The sequence below is a fragment of the Dermacentor variabilis genome, chromosome 10 (assembly GCF_050947875.1).
Source record: "Dermacentor variabilis isolate Ectoservices chromosome 10, ASM5094787v1, whole genome shotgun sequence".
In the NCBI taxonomy this organism is placed as follows: domain Eukaryota; kingdom Metazoa; phylum Arthropoda; class Arachnida; order Ixodida; family Ixodidae; genus Dermacentor; species Dermacentor variabilis.
The window spans coordinates 16,941,548-16,957,023 of NC_134577.1; the positions used below are offsets into that span (position 1 = coordinate 16,941,548).

At 42.1% G+C, this 15,476-nt stretch overlaps 1 protein-coding gene across 2 annotated transcripts in view; it reads right to left on the reverse strand.

Moving 5' to 3' along the window:
* Nucleotides 1-15,476, reverse strand: part of LOC142560021 (putative peptidoglycan muropeptide transporter SLC46) — a 124,938-nt gene that overhangs the window by 93,372 nt on the left and 16,090 nt on the right. Inside the window, exon 7 of one of the 2 annotated variants that reach the window (XM_075671768.1) lies at nucleotides 11,102-14,974. The exons of the other annotated variant lie outside the window; for it this stretch is intronic. Within the exon in view, the coding sequence (XP_075527883.1) occupies nucleotides 14,890-14,974 (85 nt within the window). The 3' untranslated portion in view covers nucleotides 11,102-14,889. Of the gene's footprint in view, nucleotides 1-11,101; nucleotides 14,975-15,476 lie in introns of those variants that run through there. 2 annotated transcript variants of the gene reach the window in all.

Here is a 15,476-nt window from a genome sequence, read left to right on the forward strand (position 1 = left end):
CTTCCATTTAAAGGGTCAAGTACTGTCGCCTATTAAGTGACCTATGTCAGACATCTCACGCTCCCCGAAGATTTTGCAATCCATTGTAGCATTGCATGCACTGGCACTGGTCCCTACGTGGAATGGCTGCCGGCCAAAGAGTTAAACATCATTGTGCTTATTTTTTTTAGTGGAGCGGAATGTAGCAAGCCCCTAGGCATGCGAATCTGACAACTTCTCGCTCTTTCAGGCTTAAGATCTGCTGAGTTTGCACCAGGTAGCTCTGCGGCTGAATTTGTTATAAGAACATCGGACTTCTCTGGTTCGACAGACTTGCACAATAGTCTGTCACTGTCCTACGGGTCTTACTCCTCTTGTGCCCATCCTTCCATTTAGTAATTTATGTATTTATCTCTTTATTTATTTATTTATTTATTTATTTATTTATTTATTTATTTATTTATTTATTTATTTATTTATTTATTTATTTATTTATTTATTTATTTATTTATTTGTACAAGTACCTGCAGCGCCACACGAGGACATTACTGCAGTGGGGAACATTTGTAGAGAAACGCAAAACGTAAGCAAAACTCGAGCTGATTCAAATAAAAACAAGCAGACAGCAAGGCACAAAAGCCACATAATAAAAAAATCAGAAAAAGAGAGAAGAAACAGCATAGCAACCCGCTGACAGGCGCCTTCACATAATAAAAGAATGAAAAAATGGTTTCTAGTACGAGGCGCAATGATGTGCGTTAACGACAGGTTAGACGACAAAAAAAAATGTCTGAAACTCTGACTACGTTTTAGCTTGAACAATACTCTTAGGGAGCTTAATCCAGTGCAATGAAGTAAGTGAGAAAAATGATTTGTGGAAAAACATCAGTGCGACAGCGTGTTTCAAGGAGATTAAACTCGTGATTACACTGCAAATAAATGAAATGCGGCGGAAAATGTACAAGTTATTTATTCCTACGAAGCCAGAGTAAATTCGGAAAGAAAAAAAATTTTCTAATTAGGTTGCTAAGCGGCGTTGTACAAGCGTTTACCAGGCACTCTGGCAAACTTGGTCTGTTTATTCTTTTTATTTCATGCCACTTAACTCACCTTCCCTTAAAAGTTAACCAATCTAAACCAATTATGTGTAACCTCCATGAGTAAACATAGGCTCTTTCCCAGTGCAAACACTTTACAACAACTTGGGAAAAACGCAGACCGTTGCGAGACACCAAGGTAATTTAGCTCGTCGTTGATCAAAGGAAAAACACTGCAGGGATAGCACGAGATTAAATTTGACAAGAACACTGAAACACCACTGCGTCACGCGTTTTACAGAGCATTTTGACAATATGTTATTTTTTAAAATAATGAACTTAATAAAATTCCTGGTTCCAAGTTCCAAGTGTTGCGGTATCTTCACCACACCTTACATAAGCAATCAAGAAGTGTTGAACCACCTTTCTGTTGATTATAAGGTGACACCCCTCATTAATTGCGCGTAGCGGTGCGTTTAGATAATAATATGGTCGCTCTATTTTGGCACAAGCTTATTTTTGCGCTTGCACCTAGTAGAATCAACGTCATCATCACTTTAGAAATTCTTCCTTTACCAGCGCTCTCCGGCTTCTGCGAGAAATCTCAAATGAAAAACTTGCGCACGACTATTGGACTTCTTTTGAACGTGACAGCTAGTAAAAGTGTTTCGATAAGTCGCATGTTCTCACACGGTGCTCGCTTTCCGCAATTTCTGTTGTAAGCCGAGGTCTTGGTATAAGATGCAGTGACCTCGTAGCTAATGTGACTCTAATAAACTTCAGCTATATCTGACTAGTCTTGCGGATCCCTCCACTCAAAGCTGGTGTAGAATTCCGCAGTGACCGGCGCTCGACGTGAAGGAAACAAAGTATTGGGGCTAAAACCTTGAACCTAAAGTATCAAATTCACGGAAATTCGTTGTCGCAGGCGGAATGATGTTATTGAACTTGAAGCACGTCTTCATTTCAAGTCAACGTCCCTGAACGCACAAGAATCGAATATCCAAATGCTTCACACAGACGTTGTGCTTCAGAAGCCTTTGAAGCGAATACAAATGCCCAGACCAATTTCGTAAGCTTTATCTATCACTCTATTCCTATTTATTAAATTCTTTCTCAGTTTCAAGAGACAAGTCTCACGAGCTCCTCCAACGAACGCTCTAAAAAAAAGTTATCCGCATCATGAAGTCGCAATACGATTATTTCTCTATCTGACGAAAACATCGATAATTGTACATCTTCTTTCTCTTTCAGCTTGCAGACACTAAATTTCAAGTAGCACAACCAAGTATTTGTTGCCGTCAGCTCCTGTCTAAGGCACAGCTTGCTAAATCTAGGCTGGTTTATAACTGAAAATTTGCTAATACGGGTCATCAAGCACACTCATTTATTGCAGCATATCATTATAGACTGGTCTGATCAGAACTAAAACTATCACCTGAGGGAAAATTGTCTTTGCTTCGAATGGTACTTGTGGATCATATCTTGAACGTGAGATATCCTCTTAACAGCGAAAGACACCTCTGGGAAATAATCACTTTTTAGGTCGGTTCTTAGCGTCCATTTGGACTCTGTCCAGCATTAGAGACAGTCTACATTAACAAAGAAATCACCTTCGAACCGAATAGGACGCATCAGGAATCACCTGGATGGCGTATCCGCACGACTTGACGCCACCTCGAGTCGACAGGAATAAGCTAGGCAAAGCTCATATCGTCGCACTAATTTAACTGTTTGCGTGTGCAAAACCATGCAAAACACAACGTAGCTTTCGTAAGGTGCATAAAGAAGCGCGACTACGTTTAGGTGCGAGCAGACGACTTTACAATCAATTTTCCAAGCCTTCTGCTTAGCTGCCATTATGCTTGGTTAGCTAAGTAGACTGCATCGTTTTTTTTTTACTTCTATGCGGTCTTCAGCCTTCCTCCACGTTTGATCGGGCCTTAAGGTGGCTGCTGTCGCTCATTTATTTATTTAGCCATATGCGACTAATATTCAAACACAGTATTGCTAATGACTTGTCTGTTGCGACCTTGAAAAAAAACATTTAAATACCATGAATGGCGACAGCAGTATTTCCATGTGCGTGGACAAAGCAACAATGTCCCCATGTTTCTTGCCATAAAAACCGGTTTTCGTTCCTAAACACATATTTAAAGATGTAACATCATATGATGGGTTCTCACCTGATGCTGCGTCCTGTATTTCCGTGTCTTCTCAGAGTATTCGAAATGCCCTTCGCAAGTACTCTTCAATATATGTAACTGCACAGGGCTTGAGATGAAATTAGTGTCGATCTTCACAAAATCCTACCGCAAAAATACCATTAAGCCACATCTATACAATCCAGCATGCAAATGACTTCATATCCTGGATAAATATTTTATCAATTGCTTCCCAGTTAATTAATGCACCTATAGAGTCCTCAAAAGCGAACAAAGTCGTTGCATTGTACGCCGCTCTAAAGGATACCACTACTTTTTGAGTAAAAATTTTGAAAAAAGACGTTCGTAAACACGATGACAATGTCGTGTTAGCTGTAACCGCATATATAACATTTGTTCACTTCCAATTATCTAAAACATGCAGTTTACGGAACGGCGATACCTGGTTTTGGTGCAGAGCTGTGAATTTGCAACTTTCGAGCTTCAATTGCGTTTTTCTTTTACTCACTAGAGAGGACACTCTTCTTCGGTTACTAGTTTACTAGATTAGGACTTGGATGGAAAAAAAAGTGACATTATAGCTTAACATGAATGTGACATAATAAATGTGGCTGCAACGACAGTAATAGTGAAAACGGCAGTGAACATCTCGCATGTATAAGCCATATCGTTTTAACTGGTATAAACTATTCGCCAGTACGTAACTAATCACACATGCTCAAATGACGGAACGGTGGCCACATTAAAATAGCGTATGCGAATGTAATTTGTGCTATGCCGCAACTGATAATTCGTTGAGAAGAACGAGCTGTGGAGCATAGTGGCTGCAATAGCCACTGATTAACCTTTTCTTTTTTTTTAATTCAGAAACAAACTAGGTGCCTGCAGTGGCTTCGCTACGTCGTGCTAGTTGGGCAAAGCACACAAAAAAATTCTCCATTCTCGAAGCGTAAGTCCTGCCGTTGACACCAAACCGTTGGAAAAAAAGAAACAGTGCCGTAGAACCATTGCTACCAGGTTCGAAATTTAGGCTTCCACAAAGCGCAGCTATATTAACGCTCTAAAAAATTAGCCAATTGAGACCGCCCATAGCCCACGCGGAGTATCCTATACTGCGTGCTTGAACTATCTGCCCTCGTGCCTTTTTTTCCATTTGCGCCAAACCCGTTTCCGTAGTCAGTCATCTGCCAGGTGTTTTAGCCTCCTTGTTTTTCCCTGTTTATTATATTTTTCTCTCCCGCACCGAAGCATCGTAGCGGCGGGTTCTAGTGACTGTGGAGCCGTGACTCCAAAAAAAAAGCCTATATTTTGCATATTTCACATATAGTATTGCTATATGAATTGAGCATATAAGTATTATATGAGAGATCCTGTGTTTCCTATATATCATATCAGATTATTGCATAGAGGACTCGTGCGGCATATTAGTTATATATGTAATAGGTCTAGAGAGGATCATAACTCAGTGCAGTGACTTTTTTGATAATGAAGTGCTGAAGCAACTTGCAGCTGCATAAATCAACGACCAATCTATAAGGCTGGGACGCCACCGCCATCTAGTGGTCGGTTAAAAAAGAACAGATCGTGTAGTTCGGTTCTGGGATCCGAGGTCGAGCAGCAGGGAGAATTTTCACGGCAATAAGACTCCGAAGAAACTTGGCGCCACTGCGAAACAAGAAGCCTTCTTTCGGGGCATTTTTCGTGGAAGCTACGCATGCTGCAGTAATTTACTCGGTCAGTTTCTCAATTCTATCAAGGAAGGCGTAAGGAAAGCAGCTTTTTAGGTTGTTTCTGCCACGCCTCCCGTCTAATCAAATGTGTTGTCTCTAGGCGATAGCAATTCGAATATAAAGCCCCCTTGTCATCCGCCCTGCTAGTCTTCATGATTCTTTTCCCTGCATCATTGATCATTTACTTTTAAACTAAAATTCCCTCTACATACACGGCACCACTATGGTTGAAATGATTGTTTTAGTTTACCTCATGCCGAAGAGGTGCAGAGAGCAGTCACCTCATTTTCCTACGGAATCAAATTAGAATATATAATATCAAGGCAGGGCATGCATCAAGACAGTGCTGTAATAAATGAGAACAAAAATGACTAATACGCCGGCTTCATTTCACGGTAAATGAACAAAAAAAAGTTTAGAATTTTGCACCTTGAGCAAAAAATAGAGCCTGCGTGGCCTCTCCACCGGATCTAAAACGAGACGAGAAAGAGACTGATGACTTTCACAATTTTTAGGCAACGCTGCTCACGTTACAAAAGACAAGCCGCCACTCTGGCAAGGACGGCTCTAACCGGTGTTGCTTTCACTTCTGTTATCAGATGCTCGTGTTGGCATTAACTACTAGAGCATTGTTCTTCTACACTAATTGTGTGCATTAACGTATAGCGGACATGCATAAAGCCGACAACCTTGTGCTGCAGCCAGTCGACGCTGATTTTCGGTCGCCATTGTGAGGGATAGATTCGAACCGGCTTTACAGTAGCCGGTTGCCTGCTACAGCGTTCTTGTGGGTTTGTGTTGTTTCTCCACTGGTCCTATACTGAAATTCGAAGCGCCGGTGCACAGCTGCGGGCCGGTGTGCAAGCCGAGTGTCCAGTTCCGGCCGTGAGGTACACAGGTGCGCAATATTCAATACGACGCTCAATGAAGTGACTTCCGCTTGAAACCAGCCACGCGTTGCCGTGCCGACCGTTTACCCACATTCCACGCTGAGAAAAAGGCCATGACATATCTTTTCAGTGGATACCAGGTCATTGCGGTATCATAGCAAATAATGAGGCAGATAAGGCAGCTCGGATGTCAAACCAAGAAGACCACTGCGTCCCCATTCCTCTCTCAAAGACTGATGCCGCGAGACAACTTCACCATCTAGCTCGCAAGATCTCCTAGCAGAGTGGAACACCGCACATACAAGGTGCACAAGACTGCACAGACTAAACCCATCACTTCAACGCGGACCTCCGGCCGGTCTGCACCGACGCAAAGCGACTCTCTTGTGTCGGTTGTGGCTTGGAGTTGCCTTCACGAATGCCTACTCAGCACTAATTGGAATGGCTGATAGTCCTACATGTGATGTTTGCTGATGCGAGGAGAACATTGACTACTTATTGTGCCATTCTCCTCAATTTCAAGCACAAAGACAATCTTTGTCCAACGCATTCAGGAAATTCGATGATCGTCCTCTGAGTGAACAGACAGTACTAGAGCACCAACCCCACCGATCATCGGCTCAAAAGGCAAAGAAGACACCTTTGTGCTTTCTCAGAACGTCTAGTTTGCGAGAGCGGCTTTAACTCAAGTACTGTCCGTACACGGATCTAAACCTTCTCTCTCTCTTCCCCTTCTCCCTTCCCCCAGCGTAGGGTAGCCAACCAGAGCCTTGACTGGTTAACATCCCTGCCTTCCTATATTCCTCTCTCTCTCTCTCTTTTAGTCAATCAGTCACCCAACTTATGTACAAGAATGCGTGCCATGTGCGCATGATTATTTATCCGTTCTTCGCAGTCATGAGATACGTTACTGACGTAATGAGGCACGTAACGCGCCTTAGGATGCGTAGGAGACATCACTTATACGTTTCTTAGGCCAAGGATGAGATGCCAGGCAACAGCGACTGCGACAAACTGATAGGATCGTATGCGGTCCAATGCTCCAGCGTTCGTGAGACCACACTTCATCCATACCATGACCGTGACCATGACCATGCTGAAAGCTACACCAATACACGACATATCGCCGTATGCGGTGGTTCTTGGTTCGCTTCCCTCTTTTTTCGTGTACTTTTCTCTCATAAAATTACGGTTGGCGTGAAACTAGAAAAAAAAATTGTAGCACCGGCAGTAAACGCTCGGGCCGGATCCCCGCCGCCGCTTTGGTCAATGTTGTTATCGTGGTGCAAGTGGAGAGCATGCCCTGATATTCCACTTTTTCGTTGCGGGGAATGAAGCGTGCGTTCGTGGGGCCACGCTATGCGGTGAACACGCTATGTGTGTGCCCCAATGCAAGATCAAATTTAACCCTTTATTTACAAGTGTTACCTGAGGCAGTATACTACCCCCCCCCCCCCAAAAAAAGAAAATTTTTTTTGCCGAGTTTCAGTGCTGAGTGCGAAGTTTCTGGTTGAATGTACTTGGCCAACACTGAATGACAGGCAGAAAGCGTCATTTGTTGGTTTAGAGCTGGCACACTGGACGAGGAAGAAGTTTGGCAAGCGACTTACTGTCTTGTGAAAATTTAGAAGGACGTTCTTGAGGGCAAGTTGGTTCGTAGTCGAAGGAAGGTTAAAACTGCACGAAAAAACGAGGACAAGCGGAAGGAATACACAACTGCGCTAGTGGTGTGTTGTGTGTCCTTTTCACTTTTCCTTGTTTATTTCGCGCAGTTTTAACCTTCTTTCATGTCTTGTGAAAGCAAGGCCAGAGGAAACGGGCCTATGCCACATATCCAGCTGCAGTGGTGTCACACGTGTGACGTAAAGCAAATTAAATGTGCACCTATGGTTCACATATGATAAGAGTTGGCTATACAAATTGAAAACGAAGCATTAGGTGGCTTGGGGTGAAGCCCACTTCCAGTTTTCTGCGCGGGTGTTCCTCCTATTGCTGAAAAAGTTTCCGTAAAATACTTCTTTTATTTTTGTTGATTACGCTTATTCTTGATGTGTTTTGTATATTTGGATAGAAAATAAACATTTTTGTAGGTATTTGTATGTCTCGTCATTAAAGGGTTAATGAGAGTTGTAACAGAGCACACGCGGTCCACTGAATATCTGCACTCGTCGCGCGGTGACCACTTGTACGTCTATCCTTCGGGATTCTGACGGGAGCCCAATGTGTACACTGGGTTGTCAGCATTGTGCAAAAGGTCTACAAGAGTAAGCGTGTAAAACACAAAGTGTTCATGACAGCCGGCGCCGTATTAGCGCGTCATCATTTCCTTTTGTTTCAAGTCAATAAAATAGGCTTGCTTTAGTTCCGGAAGGAGTTGAGGTCTGCCTAGTTAAACGCAGCGTGGAGGTTAAATTTTTGCAGGCATGACCCGCTTTCGTGTTCAGAAGACAACATATTAGTATCCTAGGCGTTAAAATGTTTTTATGGATGACACGCGTGTGAGACCAAATTGTTTACATTAGTGGACACGGACCCACTCAAGATATCCGCAGGAGGTAGATATCTCAATTCTGTGAGATATGTCGGATAACTTGAAGGGGCGGACACTACTAGTGAGACAAATAGCAATGTGATGATAGCTAATTAAGTGTTAGCGTATCGTAGTGCTTGAGGCACAGCGTTCTTTATATTGATCATAACAAAATGTACAAACCTTCGGTAAAAACTGTAGCACTGTAAATAATCACAGTGGATATGATATCCCAAGTGCCAAAATCAAGCCGTGCAGTAATGAAATGATGTACATCTGGCATATATCCCGTGCTTACCATCTAGCTACGAGAAATAAGCCCATAACAGTCCGAGGCAATGTGCCTTGATATCCAGTTGTCACTTATCAGGCAATATAAATTGGAGCGCCGAGAAATGTTAGCAGTTGCAACAATGCATTTCGCCAGAGATTTCGAGGACGTCTTTCTTGAAGCTGAACCTACACATAAATGCACAGTAGTTCTGCTACATCGATTTCACTTCACTACTGCTTGACTTGCTTTTCGCAATCAGGATATATGCTCTAAAGTGAATAACTAAAAAGTTAATTTCTGAGCATTTAACTGCTTAGGTACCATTACTCTGAAATTTTTCTTCGCAATTATAGCTAGCCTTTTCAAGTGGTCCGTGTTTTGTCACAGAATCGCGATATCTGTAAAGCGAGAAATCGATATGTGCAGGCGCGTACTTCGCGAGCTGCGTTTTACATAAATAGCCTCAACTAAAGATGAAGAATCCCCTTTCCTAGCCATAGTAGGCGAAGCAACAAACTGCAAACGCGGTCGAATGTCTTTCGCGGAGCTAGTGCCGCCTAGCTGAGACCACGAGAAGAAGCACCCGTCAGTCAGGTTCGACGGAAGAAACGCCAGAGGACGCCACCATGTCAAGCCTCTCCCTCTTGAGAAATGGTTTCATCCTTTGAGTAATTATTGAGTAAGCAGTGAGGAGAATGAACTTCAAACTTCGAGTATACTTCAAACTTCAAACACGGATTTCTATTCACGTATGCATTAAAACAACTTTTGTACACACGCTGGCTGGATTAGGATATTTCGGATGATTGGGCTAGAGTAACTGATCTGGAATATCTGTTTTGGGCATGTACACAGAAGGCAAGCGTGTATTTCTGTATTTCAAATGTTTTGCGCGGTAGAAAAGGACCACGTGATTTTGCACTGTTTCGAGTCCGTAGACAGAGCCTTTGCTGTCACTCTCCTGCTGTTTACGAGCCAGTGTTGACATATAATTTTTTCCGTGTGTAGCTGAACCAAATCAAGAAATTTCCAAAATTTTCGTAAATTTTCTCTAAAGTTGCTAATACTGTTGCTACAACTATTGAGTAAACTTTAAATAGCGTAGGTGTTCTGGAAAATAACATAGGATAACGTTGAGCATACATTAGCGAAGCGCTTCACGTTCTTCCTATTATCCATGCAGGTGAGGTATAAACAGGAAACTTACTGTCAGTACGTATCGGGATTTTGATTTGTTGACACATCAACATAGCAGCAAAGGATGCCCGGTGAAATTTCTTATTTACCTTCATCTTTTATAGTTAAAAATTTAGGACGATATTAAAAAACATGGGTAATTGGATTTTTTTTCTTGCAGTAAATTTAGTAAACGTAAACGACAGTATCCCTGCCGAATTTGTATAGTAGGATACAACTTAAAAAAAAAACAGCAGTTGGCCACCAAGGCGCACAGACAGTCCGAGATTGTTACGCCGCCAGCCAATTACAGAAGCAGACAAAATCGTCGTCATGCGTCTATTTCAAAATAGCGTCGTACTTGATACTTTCGGAAGGTTTGCTGTTCTTGAAGGGTCTTTTCATCGGCGGAAGCGATGAGGTGTGCAACAGACACGGACAAAGTGTATGGAGTCTGAGCATTTCACTCTTCAAGAGTCCGCGGTACAATTCAGTTAACTGCTGACCTCGTTTTACTCATGAAATTTCACTGCCAACTGAAGTGAAACTTGGCAATAGATAGTTGCAGCGAAGCAAGCATTTTATTTCAGTTCAATAAGGAATCAGGCTTTCACCGTTTCACCATAACAGACGAGCGAAAACGTACAAATTTACGCGCTTATAATTTAATTCTAAGGAACTGTGAAGTACGAACTATTTGCAGCCTCGCGGAGGAACAACAGTTGGAGGTTATGAGGGCGTGGGCGGGGCTTCACTTCAGATTTGAGTTGTATTCGAGTATAGCCTTCCGCATTCATGAAATAACAACAAAATATTCATCGACACGCCTTTCGTCGTAGCATGTTATATGCGTCCTCTTATGTGGGTCAAATACAACGCTTCTACCACTTAATCCACTTGAAGGCTTCGCGAGAACTTGTATATTGTCACAAAGCCGTGGGAAATAGAAGCGCTGCGTTCGAATTCGCGTGAGCGAACCCAGCTGCTCCTATATGTGCGCCGTCCTATGCAGTCTATCTGTATTGTTATGCAGCTGCCGAGTTCCAACTGTCACCATACACATTACCGTAATTAGTTTTGGTGAATTAATTGAATGCTACGGCTGCGAGCGTTAACCAATGGAACGTTGTTAGTGAAACTGCGCAGAACATGTAGTGCTAGGTCCCAATCAGATCGGTGTCGTGAAGAATTAAAACACCCATTTTGTAAGCACAATGCGACGCCTGTCAGCGACACCATGCTGCGAATTACAAGCAAACTATGACATTCACCGATATTAAGACAACTACTGATTCATCATGCATGGTCAAAGAGCCCACACGCAGTATAGTCAACTTTTAATGCTTTCTTGTATTTGTGAATAATAAAGTGCATCCTACAGAAAGAAAACCTCAAAGCAAGTTCATAACTTCGAAGGCGACTAAATAACGCCAATTGTTCTGTCATGTCGCTAAATAATGTCCCCGGTCACTAAGTAGAAAAAAAAAACATTTTCTCTTAACACACAAGAAAGTCAATAAATCCACTCATAAATTCGCTGAATTGGCAACATTGTTTCCCACACGTGGCTACGCAAATTGCAACATAGCAACGCTCATTATACAACGGCGGGTTCATCATCAGTGTAAGTTCTTTTTATTCGCAAATTTTCTTCAAATACAGAAAGAATTTAGGCTTTCCTTGTTTGCTTTTCTACGATGAGAGACTGTTAAAATAGATTCTGAGGCATTACTTGCCGAAATCGCGATCTCATTACGAGGCACGCCGTAGTGAGGGGAATCTAGAACAATTTTTGCCACCGGGGGTTATATAACCAGAACCTAAATCTAAATACACGAGTGTTATTTCATTTCACCCCCATTGAATTGTGGCAGACGCGGCCATGATCGAACCTGCAACATTGACGTAAGCTTGGCAATGCCGTAGCCATAGGACTGTCGTGGCTATCCTAACTATGTGACTATCAAGGACTATCGTGGGCCTTCCTAATGTAGGGTATATATAGTCAGTATTCGGCCCACTTCACACGAAACATGGCACGAAATTTCGTTCACAGTGTGTCACCAACCAGCGCTTTAAGTTTGGAGCACTCTACGACAGAAGACGAATACAGCTATCGAGCTCAGTTAACACTACATCTTCATAATATTTCTAGGTAGTGCTTTCTGTGTTTTGCGTTGCTGTCATCATGGTGAATAAATGCTCAAGAAACCTGAAGCTGGAAGTATAGTTTGGAGAAAGCGTTGTAATGACACCGCGATGCTATATGTGTGCCTGTTCATCCCAATTTACCTGTCGTTTCTGCTATTCTTCTTTACCTGGGAATAGATGTTTTCAAAGCAACGAGGCGTGCGTGTGTACTACTTACTCTCATTTAATTGTATTAAAGGTCAGCCAAGAAAAACATCCTTTAGAAAGAACCGTGTTCCAATGAAAACACTGTGCCGTGTTTGTTATTCTTTCGGTAAAGTGGTTGTTGGTTTGAGCGTGTGGTAGTCTGAATGTTGATCCAAGCTGTGAGACCCTCTTACGTGTCTTTCCTTCAATGTGTGCAACGCAGAGGCCATTTTCTCAGCATTTATGACTTTTGCGCTGCGCAAGAAACTTCCATTCAGTTATAATTGCTTAGAAAAAGATGTGGTGCAGTAAGCGAAGGCAAGATGTTTTCTCCAGGTTAGGCAACTTATTCGGGCCAGAACAAGATACCTCATGATTAATCGGAACCTCGTGCACGCCTTGTGCTTTAGGATTCTCGCGTGATGCCAAGAGCACCTGCGCGGCTAATTCCGTTCAAGCTGTCTTACATGCACAAAGTTTTGTTAAATTAAACTAATGATTCAGTGTAACGCGATACCTCAGGTCTGCTCAACAGCTAATTCACTACACGACATTCCCATAAAGGAAACAGAATAACGACTTTATTGAGAGCCTTTGTTGTATTACCGTAAAGTCACCTTTAGACACGAGAACTTCCATCTTCTATTAACTCCTAAGCGCTAATTTTATTATGCACTCAAGGATGCATCTACACCAGACATACTGCTCATTAGTAGGGAGAACGACGGCGTAAACTGACCTCACTTCTCTCTCAATTCTCCTTACAGAAGAATGAAATGCGTACCATTGGCACAGATTCGGCACTATGAAAGCACAATACCTTATTTAAAAAGTTACAAGACCTTACAAATAAATCAGCTACATAAGCAAACACTATCCTTGGAAATTCTGCAGCAGCATCGTACAAACAACACTAAGCTCTAAAGCAAATATGGCTTTAAACATACTTCATACATATTAAGTAAAAGACTAATATAAAAGTGTAAAGCGGGCAGGAATTATTACGCTCAACTATTATCCTCTTAAACATGCGATCGTTTAGGCAAGAAACATAATACCCAGTCACCAAAATGTTGTATTTCGTTGCAGAAATATACGCTTCATACGCACCTAAACAAATTGCATTCGCGGAATTTTAAATGTATTGTTTAGAAGAAATGTTAATGTATACTTACTTTTTATTCTCGTGCCTTTGCATGTATCTAGTGTTGAAATTGAGGGTATTTAGGTCAGACCACGTTTCCTCATCTTAGTGCTTATTATTACTATCAGTGGACAGATATCACAAATCTACAAATGCCGCTACCCATGTAACATTGGCGTATCGCAATAAATATATCTGTGCGTACTAAACGTTTTGCCACCTACAGGTACTGAGAAACTTCTTTTGCTGTCATGATGGCAAGCTCAATTGAGGACACTTTCAAACCTTTTGTGATGTCTCCTAAGCCATCTTTAAAAAAATTGACCTTCACAAAAATGAAATGGCAATCACTGTGGGGGCTCGTACTACTGCGACAAACCAGTTCCCGTGTAAATCAGCGTCTGTCGAGTTCTGTCCACTTATAATGCAAAACCCCTATACCGCTCCCAATGCAATACGTGCGGTGGGCTGACAGCTGTGATGTGATGTGACATCCGGCAGATGCTTCTTGCCACTTCCTTTTTCTGCTACGGGTGTGAAAACGGGGAGGTTACTGAAAACGAAGCGGTGCATCTGCGCAGGCAATAGTGCCTGGAACGAGCAATACTCATGGTATGTAACGGCAGGCGTGCAAACGTAGGTACAAGCAGTCGATCAGTTTTACCAAGTGGTGACGTTAAGAAAGTGCAAGAACATTGCATAAATGAGCCAATCACGCGGGTTCTATTAACACACCATAATAAAACATTAAGGCAGCCTCTCAGCCATGGTAATGTACACCAATGTTGCAATTGCACCAATAGGCAATTTTGCCGATTGCCTTATGCGATTTCTATTTGGCACAGACTACCAGAGAGAGTGTTTAATTATAGCATAATGTACAATTCTTTATTATGCTAGCGTGTACCGCTTGAAGATTAGTGATGAAGTAAGACATACAATAAAAATTACCATATGATCCTTTGCATGCGTGTATGCGAAGCGGAAAATATCTGCAGAAGATTTTTACATTCTTATGTGCGCTATATTTGATATTTTTTTTCATAATTGAAGATATTATTGTGTACGAAGTAAGATATTATCACTACCTTGTTATTTCTCTATGTAAATTGCTCTCAGCTATATTAAATGAAGAGTTTGTCCATGACAAGTTGAGCTACGCCTCTCTTTTCGTTTAGACTCACTGCATGGGTCCGAAGAGGGCAAGCATTGTGTAACACAAATATCCGAGAATGACCCTTCTCAGATGACTTTCAGGTTTCGAACACAGACTATCATCTGACTACTTACTGACGAGGTGACAGTGAGCGTTTGGGCTGTCCTTGTCCTTATACTTGTACGCATTTCTTCGTGCCAGCGTTTCTGCACCATGAATCCCAAACAATTTCCTCAACATTCAGTCCTTCTGAGCAATACTTTTTGAAAGCGAGCTGAGCAGCTGCCCCCTTACAGGGGGTGTGACACCGATTAATCGATGACCCAGACAAAGACATGCAATCGCACCAAACGCATGGCATGCAACGCTTTCTCAAGTTGCCCACAGTCAATGGTGACCACACTATAGCACGCCATGCTGGTTCGCCTTCTGACGACCCGAGTTTCTGTTGACCATACGCCTTATCTTGCTTCAATTACTGACGGCTGCTGATGCGGCCTCTGCGTCGGGCATGCCTTCATAAGTGATGTACCGCCGGTGCACCTTAGTGACGTAGCTGAAAATAAAGCAATACTCCTCAATGACGCAAATAATAATAATAATTTAATAGTAACCATAAATAATATCGATCGCATAAGGAAACGCTTGCGACATCTGGCTTAGGCGTACAATGCATTTATCTATTCAGAAACTGGCGCAACGGCATGACTGTTTAAATTTACGGTGTTCAATTAAAAAAAAAGTGCTTACAACAGACCGTAGCATTTACTTGAGATCCATGAAATCTAAGATGGGATCTGAAGGTATGATATCACTACTTCACCATAGATGATCTATTGTTCGTTTTTACTTTCGAACATATTGACATATTTGTTCCTCAGATTGAAATCAACGTCCTATCTCTCAGCCCATTTTCAAAGCATAAGTGAAATCCTTTATCTAAATTTTTAATGCCAGGTGCAAGCAAACCCCCAGAGGGATAGCTCCCCTCTTACATGCGTTGAAATTGCTGCATTTGAAGATGTTTTCGAAGTCATCTTCTATATTATGCTGCATTC